This window comes from Triticum aestivum, chromosome 6B (genome assembly GCF_018294505.1).
Source record: "Triticum aestivum cultivar Chinese Spring chromosome 6B, IWGSC CS RefSeq v2.1, whole genome shotgun sequence".
Lineage (NCBI taxonomy): Eukaryota > Viridiplantae > Streptophyta > Magnoliopsida > Poales > Poaceae > Triticum > Triticum aestivum.
In genome coordinates, this window is record NC_057810.1 from 47,817,916 (window position 1) to 47,827,713 (window position 9,798).

General features: G+C 43.9%; 1 protein-coding gene across 1 annotated transcript; it reads left to right on the forward strand.

Moving 5' to 3' along the window:
• The first annotated feature begins 3,234 nt into the window (after nucleotides 1–3,234).
• Nucleotides 3,235–9,777, forward strand: LOC123135665 (glutamate receptor 3.1). The gene is made up of 7 exons (XM_044554844.1): nucleotides 3,235–3,398; nucleotides 4,383–4,724; nucleotides 4,824–6,163; nucleotides 6,242–6,519; nucleotides 6,918–6,949; nucleotides 7,042–7,448; nucleotides 7,651–9,777. Exons 2-7 carry the CDS (start codon nucleotides 4,460–4,462, stop codon nucleotides 8,098–8,100), a joined length of 2,772 nt encoding a protein of 923 aa, XP_044410779.1. The 5' UTR covers nucleotides 3,235–3,398; nucleotides 4,383–4,459; the 3' UTR covers nucleotides 8,101–9,777.
• Nucleotides 9,778–9,798: the final 21 nt, after the last annotated feature.

The window sequence follows — 9,798 nt, forward strand, 5'->3', positions numbered from 1 at the left end:
ATTCAAATCAGCCCCTTACGAAGCAACGCATAAACTAGGGTTTAAGCTTCTGTCACTCTAGCAACCCATCATCTACTTATTAATTCCCAATGCCTTCCTCTAGGCCCAAATAATGGTGAAGTGTTATGTAGTCGACGTTCACATAACACCACTAGAGGTTAGACAACATACATCTTATCAAAATATCAAACAAATACCAAATTCACATTACTAAACAGTAAAACTGAGCTAGCTATGCCTCCTCACAGCGATTTGAACTGCTAAACCGTCCGATTAAGTACACGGATGCTTCAGATTAGTTCACCGCCCCGCAACATTCTCTCGGGCCTCGTTCGCCTCTTCTGCTCGCTGAACCGACCGAGCCAACGTCTAATGGGCCGCTGCTCCACAGACCTATTTTTGAGCGTTTACATGAATGGGGCTGCCATGGGCGTGTGACTGTGAGGTGATTTACAGCCAATTCTTGGTGATTGTGCAGGAGGTGGGCCGCTTGTTGCCTTTCCTATTCTGTCCGTCCGTCGCCTTTCACACGCAGTGGATCTGAGTTTTTGGCTGCTTACCGTTCAATTTTTTTTGCGAGTACTTACGGTTCAATTGCATCATTATTTGTTTATTTTCTTTCTCTGTGCAGCATATAATATGGCAAGGCTACAACGGACCATGACGCGTGACACACAGAGAATCTCCCCCACTTATTCAAATACCTTAGCAAATGTGATGCTTAGACAAACTTTTTTGTACATTGACGTTCCAATGCTGATTTAGATGGCATTGTCACCTGTATCAATTTTGCAACTTATACCTAAAGCTTCAATAGTGCCCCACCATCTAAATGTTCTTCTTTTGTTCAGGTTTTTTGATATACTTATATTATTATTTCAATAAGATGTACGGGCGTGACAACGTGCGCCTTTATGTTCTAGTGACTACTAATAGCAAGACTTCTCCCTTGTCCTCAGGAACAAACGTAACTACTCACAAAGCATATTCATGTTCATAATCAGAGGGGTAATAATGTGCATATAGGATCTGAACATATGATCTTTCACCAAATAAACCAACTAGCATCAACTACAAAGAGTAATCAACACTACTAGCAACCTACTAGCACCAATCCCGGACTTGGAGACAAGAATTGGATACAAGAGATGAACTAGGGTTTGGAGATGAGATGGTGCTGGTGAAGATGTTGATGGAGATTGCCCTCTCCCGATGAGAGGAGCGTTGGTGATGACGATGGTGATGATTTCCCCCTCCCAGAGGGAATTTTCCCCGGCAGAACAGCTCTGCCGGAGCCCTAGATTGGTTCCGCCAAGGTTCCGCCTCGTGGCGGCGGAGTTTCGTCCCGAAAGGTTCTCTTCTATTTTTTTCTCATCGAAAGACTTCATATGGGAGATTATGGGCGTCGGAGAGCCACCAGGGGGCCCATGAGGTAGGGGGGCGCGCCCAGGGGGGCGCCCCCCACCCTCGTGAGCAGGGTGTGGGCCCCCTGGCCTTCATCTTTGGCGATGATTTTTCTTTATTTATTTTAAGACTTTCAGTGGAGTTTCAGGACTTTTGGAGTTGCGCAGAATAGTCCTTCAATATTTGCTCCTTTTCCAGCCCAGAATTCCAACTGCCGGCATTCTCCCTCTTCATGTAAACCTTGTAAAATAAGAAAGAATATCCATAAGTATTGTGACTGAAATAACAGTCCATAATGCAATAAATATTAATATAAAAGCATGATGCAAAATGGACGTATCAGTGCGATACCTTGGGTTTTCACCCTAGGAATTGAGACTTGATACTCGAGTACCATCAAAAATGCAGTCCACCAGTGCTGCCGCCCCCGCTTGCCGAGGCCGCTGGTACAAGTCACCAAACACCTGGCATACAATTGTCATCGCATCCAATACACCCTTCTACCGAAGCTTCAAGACCTCCAATCGCAGTCTCCATGACTTTCTCCATATCTATCAATGCCTTGAGAATCTTGACTTAAACATGTCCCATGATAAAAAATAAGAAATCGAAGCTTCACGTCGCATCCTCTTGAGGCCGTGTTGGTTGATAATATTAGCGCGCACGACCGGAGCCTTTCCGATCTAGATATCCAGGGGCGACATACACCAATCCATATAGATCTCCGCTCGAAAAGACCAGAACTCATCAACGACTAGATCCAAGAGGTCGACATCCGGCAGAAAGACGACTTGGCGGAAGAAGAGCATCAGGGCCAAACCACCATTATTAGTCCGAAGCTAATAGCCCCCACGCCGCCCTCTTCTATATCCAGACCCGCAGAAAAAGATCAACGACGCCGCATCGTGCCACTCGCATCCGTGGAGGCCTGAACTTGGCAAGACGCCAACCATGGCTGGAGACGGGGACCAGCCACTCCTGGCCGGATCCGGTGACTCCTAGTCCCACCGCTGCCGCTACGGCGGTACCGCGTGTAGCCTACAAGGACATCCACGATGATGTCTGATTAGAAGGATACATGGATATACAGATGAAAAGGCCCTCGTTGTCCCTCCAACAATATATATAAAGCTTACTGGGATGTGAGAAAGCTCGCACAATGTTATATTGGCTATGAAAATGTGTTGCCAGACAGAGATATAAGATTTTTGTTTGGAATCCAGATCGGTTGTGTCATCCTTAATCGATGGTCACTTTAATTTTTTCGGCGGGCCTTCCCTGTGGTACCGCAGCCTTACATGTGTAGGGGTTTCATACAGCTATTCTGTCCTGTCGGAAAAGGAGAAAACCAAAATTACTTGGAGTTGATAACTAATACGTTTCCTTTAACTACCACATGCACGGCGAGGATTTACGGCACGCAAGTGCGGGGGCACTCAGGTCATGGTGCCGCCTTTTTATTTTAGCGTCCGATTTTCAAACTTCTATATCTTTTAAACGAAAAAATCAATTTAAGTTATGTTTTCATATTCGTGTTTCTTGCTGCCAGCGCTTTCAAATAATATTCATTTTGAATATATTTTGGCATCTTTTGGAAACAATGTTAATTTTCATTGTTCGAAACTTAGTACGAGCGACCGATAATATCCAATTATTTTGTGTCTATGACCAACAGAAAAAATTGCTTAAAGTTGCATCTTTGAAACTTGTTGAAGATGGTCAATTAACATTTTCTAATTGCCATGAGAAGAAGTATGAAGTGCAGTAGAGAACAATGTACACAGTATATATACAACATGGAAGTACAGTAATAGTGAGTTCACTCGACGGAACCCCGTCACGGCACGGCCATGTGAATAGGATCCACCTCGTACTGCTCCTCTCCTGCTCTGCCCTGAGCAGTATCGTCCGTCGTCGCCGAGCGGCGCAGCGGCCGGCGGCCGGGGGGAAGCCGAGATTTCCTCTTTGGAGGCGCCGAATCCCAGTCGTAACTCGTAAGTCGAAATCCCTCTCTGTCCCGCCTCTCGAATCCCCACCGGTCTCCTACCCAAAACTTCCGTGCCGCCAATGCCCGCCTTTTCTTTGGGTTTCGAGCGAGGAATCGGAGGGAAATCTGGGTACTTCCTGTGGCTTGATACCCCGGCAATGGCGGCCCTGCTTGCTTTCTGTTACCACTGGGTCGCTCTACTCTTTGCATGCCCGTCCGCAAGGTGTTCGATGGATTGTGCGCAGGGTGTCGGCCCGGCTGGTCTCGTTTCAGCTCTTGGATGTCTCGGTCCGTTTACCGTCGGTTACTGGAAATGTGCTCGAAACCCATGAAAATGCTGGGATTTGCGCTCTTTGTTTGCCGTCATTTGTTTGGTTGCAGGAAGCACCCGGTCTTAAGCATAGTATAGATAAAGTTGTATGTTCTGCTCTGTTTGTTTGTTTGCTGTCTGATGATTGAGACAAGGGCATAATCCAAAGTTTGGCACCTGCTCCTGCACGTTTATGTGTTGGAAACTGGAATCTGTTGAGAGTAGTATGGCCACGCCACATGTCTTGGCTTCCACTCAAGGACCACATTACTTCTTGACTTTCTTGGATGCTTGTTGGCCCAACCTTGGATCTATATCTTTCTAATAGTGTTATAAATCAGAAACATATCCCCGCAAAAAAATAGAAATAAATCAGAAACACAACAATTTTTTGTGTTGCTTACTAGATTCGGTGTATTTACTTCGTGTGTTTAGTCGAATCACCTGTCATTGTTCTCTCAAGTTGCTTTTCCTTGCGATATTCATGTTCAACCCAGCGGTTTAAAATTCCTGCAATTGCTTCATTCAAAGTGATTTTCACTTCTTTGTTGTTGTTTTCCACAGCATTTGGGCTGAGGCTCCAAATAGTGCTACTCTTTTACATGGACTATGTTACTTTGGAGAATACAAGAATTGTGCATTGGTATCACGATAACATATGCCTAATGGTTTTTCTTACAGGAGGGCGTTTCCAACACATAAATAGTTTGCTAGCATGCAGACAAGTGTCCAGTAGCCTTTGTGCCATTTGAGGCGTAATGGAGATAGCTTTTCTCATGTTGTTGGTTCTTTCTCTGCTTCTGTTCCCTAATGGCATCTGCAAGAGTTTAGCCACACGGCCTCCTGTTGTGAATATTGGGTCTATTCTTCAATTTGACTCCACCACTGGAGGTGTTGCGGCAGTTGCCATCCATACAGCCTTGGAAGATATCAACTCCGATCCAACAGTTCTAAATGGAACTACACTGAAGGTTCAAATCAAGGATACAAATTGCTTTGATGGTTTCCTTGGCATGGTTCAAGGTAGGCTAGCTTTAATGTCACTCATTCATTTCACAACCTTCAAATAGTTTTTACTTCTATTGTGGAGTGGTGGCAATGATGCCGTGTTCCTTGTATCAGCTTTGCAGTTCATGGAGACTGATGTTATTGCAATCGTTGGCCCTCAGTGCTCCACAATTTCTCATATCATTTCATATGTAGCAAATGAGCTTCGAGTCCCTTTGATGTCCTTTGCTTCTGATGCAACTCTTTCATCGATACAGTTCCCATTCTTTGTCAGGACTGGTCCCAATGACCTCTATCAAATGGCGGCTGTGGCAGAAGTTGTTGACTACAACCACTGGAAGATAGTGACTGCCATATACATTGATAATGTTTATGGTAGAAATGGCATTGCTGCTTTGGATGATGCACTCGCTTTAAAGCGCTGCAAAATATCCTACAAGATTGGCTTTCCTTCCAACGCTAAAAGGAGTGACCTCATAAATTTGTTGGTTAGTGTCAGTTCTATGGAGTCTCGTGTTATCATTCTCCATACTGGAACTGAACCTGGACTCAAGCTTTTCTCTATGGCACACCAACTGAACATGATGGGCAACGGCTATGTGTGGATTGCAACTGACTGGCTGTCCGCATATCTTGATGCTAATTCATCAGTTCCTGCTGAGACTATATCTGGCCTGCAAGGTGTTCTTACTTTACGGCCACATATTCCCAACTCAAAGATGAATAATTTGGTCTCTAAATGGAGCACGCAAAGTAAAAAGTACAACTACAGTGATCTTCGTGTAAATACTTATGGTTTTTATGTTTATGATAGTGTCTGGGCAGTAGCTCGTGCTCTGGATGCCTTCTTTGATGATGGTGGTAGGATTTCCTTTTCAAATGACTTGCATGATGAAACTGGAGGAACTCTTCACCTTGAAGCAATGAGCATTTTTGACATGGGAAATAAATTACTGGAGAAGATTAGAAAGGTAAACTTCAGTGGGGTATCTGGGCAAGTGCAATTCGATCCTGTAGGCAACCTCATTCACCCTGCGTATGACATCATAAATGTCATCGGAAATGGCATGCGGACCATTGGTTTTTGGTCAAACTATTCTGGCTTGTTGTCGACTGTCTCTCCAGAGGCTCTATATTCAAAGCCTCCTAATACTTCTCTCGTCGATCAGCATCTCTATGATGTTATTTGGCCTGGGGAGACTGCACAGAGGCCTCGAGGATGGGTCTTTCCTTCTAATGCCAAGCAATTGAAAATTGGTGTTCCCAACAGATTTAGCTTCAAAGAGATCGTCACGGTAGACAATGCTACTGGGTCAATGAAGGGTTATTGCATCGATGTCTTTACTCAGGCATTGGCTTTGCTTCCTTATCCTGTTAGTTACAAGTTTGTACCTTTTGGGAATGGTACTGAAAATCCTAATTATGACAAACTCGTACAGATGATTGAATCAAATGTAAGTATGGAATGCCTCTTTTCTTCCTCTAACCATTTCATCATATACCATGCTGACCAGGGTCATCTTGTCCTGCAGGAGTTTGATGCAGCTATAGGGGATATTGCAATTACAATGAGGCGGACAGTAACTTTTGATTTCACCCAGCCATTCATTGAAACAGGCTTGGTTATCTTGGCTCCGGTTAAAGAGCATATAACATCATCGTGGGCATTCTTGCAGCCATTTAGTTTGGAGATGTGGTGTGTTACAGGGCTGTTCTTTCTTATTGTGGGTGTGGTTATTTGGGTTCTTGAACATCGGATCAATGACGATTTCCGTGGTTCAGTATGTCAACAAATAATAACTATTTTCTCGTAAGGAGCTGACCTTTACCTTTTGTATCGTCTTCTTGTATATCATTTCTGTTTTCGAAGTGTTGATGTTTTAACAAGTCTTGTGCAATATGTTGCATACAGCGAGCACCTTAGAGCAGTGGCCAGTTAACAAACCTAAATGAAGCATCTAGTGATTACCAATGAACTACTCCCTCCGTCCCATAATATAAGAGTGTTTTTTGACGGCGGGAGTATTATCTTAATAATCTTGTGAGACATATATACATGCACAGTATATATATTCGCTTAATGATATTTATGATGCATTGCTCTATTTTTTCCTGTTTTCATGTACTTCTCCACATGTATTTGCCAAATGCTCTTATCATGACGTGATTCCTTGCTGTGAGTATAATTTCAAATTTTATTGCCTGCAGGTTCAGCTTTTCGACTTTGTTCTTCGCACACAGTGAGTAAACCAACCTTTTCTCTTATGTGTTTTTTGGCTATAACATTTTGTTCTGAGGCATGACTTGTGATTTCATCCGTGTCTGCTCGCAGGAGAAAATACGATGAGTGCCTTAGGGCGTGGTGTCCTGATCATATGGCTGTTTGTTGTTTTGATAATTGTATCCAGCTATACCGCGAGTCTTACTTCCATCCTGACCGTGCAACAACTTGATACTTCTATAAAAGGAATTGATGACCTGAAAAATAGCGATGGTCCTATTGGTTTCCAAGTTGGTTCTTTTGCACAAGACTACATGGTCAAGGAGCTCAACATCTCACGGTCAAGGCTAAGAGCTCTGGGTTCACCACAAGAATACGCGGATGCCCTCAAGATAGGCCCTAAGGAAGGAGGTGTTATGGCCATTGTCGACGAGCGCCCCTATGTTGAACTGTTTTTGTCAACCTACTGCAAAATTGCGGTAGCTGGCACAGATTTCACCAGCAGAGGATGGGGCTTTGTAAGTACAGTTAAACCATATTCTTTTATGTAAATTAGAATATAAGAACAAAACATTTTTCTGTTAATATCCTGGAATAGAAGTTTTAACTTTGAATAGCTGTGTCTAGTATCTAGTTTATTATGCAACTGTTCTTGCACATATCTGTGGGTACTTTGTTTCACAAATCAAAATGTAGCACCTTACAAGTTCATTCTGGCAGGCATTTCCAAGGGACTCCCCTTTGCAAGTAGACCTCTCCACCGCAATCCTGTCTCTGTCAGAGAATGGGGAGCTGCAGCGGATCCATGCCAAATGGCTCAATACAGGGGAGTGCGCAACTGAAAACAGTGAGTTTGTCGACTCGAACCAGCTCCGCCTTGAGAGTTTCCTTGGTCTGTTCCTAATCTGTGGTGTGGCATGTGTTCTCGCGCTGCTACTCTACTTTGGTATCATGCTATGCAAATACCTGAGGCATGAACCGCGGAAGAGCCTCAGAAGATTCATCTCGTTCGTCCATGGGAAGGAGCCGCTGAAGAACAAGGAGAGGCGGTCCATGAGCCTGCCTGGAAGCTCGACGCCAACAACGCCGATGAGCAGCCTTAGTTCCCTTGACATGGAAAGGCCGGCCAGGCCAGTCAGAAACGGCAGCGTTATTGATATGGAAAGCTAGTTCATGTGTAGAAAGCTAGTTAACAATGCGGTCGACTAACCTAGGTTCTGGTAGTCGGACAGCAGGGGTGTATAGGGGGATTCAAAATACTTCTTAAGTACTCCCTCCGATTCAAATTAATTGACGTTGACTTAGTACAAAGTTGTACTAAGTTGGCGTCAAGTAATTTGGATCGGAGGGAGTACTAAAGTTTAGAAATAAGAGAAGGAAGGATTAATAAGAAGTAGAAATATTGAAATGCTCATCCTGTCCTACATATATTGTTTTTACCTTTGCATGACTGTATTTTGGGGGATACTGTGTCGGTTCAGACTTGCCGTTTGGCAGCGTGGCCTGTTCATGTGTTTGATAGGGCGTAGTAGTGTGTGGGTACTTCAGTTAGAAGGTATGCAGCGGACCGAGTCTATTGACCGTGTGGCGATGCCTGTAGTTTGTAGCACTAAATTTTGATGCTCATTCATAAACTAATTTAGATAAAAGCCGCACAAAAAATGTGCTAGTTTTTTGTTGTTGTTGCTCACGTACTCTGTTTTGTCTCAGTTTTAGTCCAGGGCAACTTTGAAGCTTATCTTAGGGTGGTAGCCATAAAAATGTGTTAGCACCTTACACAGGAGAAATAGGTAAAGACCTTATTAAGAAGTGAAGAAGAATAGACGTCTCCAGTTTTTGTTTCTCCAACTCCATGCCTACAATGTAAATTATTTATGGATTAGCTCCAGTTGCTGCAACTGTACTCTTTCCGGTAGGTCTGAGATGCGACTGAGCATCCTAAGCTAGCTACTTGTCTCCCTTAAGTTTTACAGCAAGACAAATGCACTGGACTGCAAAGAGGAAATTCCCGCAGGTTCGTAGTGCATCTGTTTTGGTTCTTGCATTCACACCAATCATAAAACAGTGTTTGTTAGTAGCGGAGTGGTAGGCAGAAGCAAATCAAACCATCATTTTTCTTCTAATTACACTTGTAAAAGCATCGATACATCTCCACCGCTTAATTTATTTGTCATTCTGTTCAGTACCTGGTTCAGGAAGAGTCTTTTTCCTATGCAAAATATATAACGTATATGTTCCTAATTCCGATTGCAGGCATATTCATCGCGCTTGTGTTTTGACGTGTCGCGGGGAACCAAGAGTCGTTCAGCAGGGCGTTTCTAGGATACGCCACGGGTCTTACAGTAAAGGTAACGGTGATGAACTGGTTTCAAGCTGTGCTGATCAGTTCTGCTGTTACTAATATATCATGGCATCCTGCTGCTCTCGGTCGATGTTCTGTCATCTCTGAAAAATATCATTATCACCTGTTTTATTTCCCCGTCTTTTTTGCGCTTTGATGCCCAGCCTGCTCTGTTGCACATTGTTCCTGGCACGTGACTGGTTTGGTCGCCGTTCACTCTCCATGGAATGGAGAAGTGAAAGCGGGCAAGTAAGCCTATATACCTTTTGTCCCTTTTGTGTAGATCAGAGAAAATAACTGGCAATCTTGATCAGCCTGGTTTTGAGACGCGACTTGTTTGCCACTGACTGTTTTGCGTTGGTTGGAGAGGAGGAAGAAGACGAAGGTCCCAACCGTGAGAGCTAAAAGGTGAACCAGCGCTCGCCTTTTTAATTACTAGGAGAAATAAACATTGAGGCAGCAATTTCTTCCGGCAAGATCAATTGGCAGCTAATTATGTAGGCTGGATGGCATTGAGAAATCCAGAA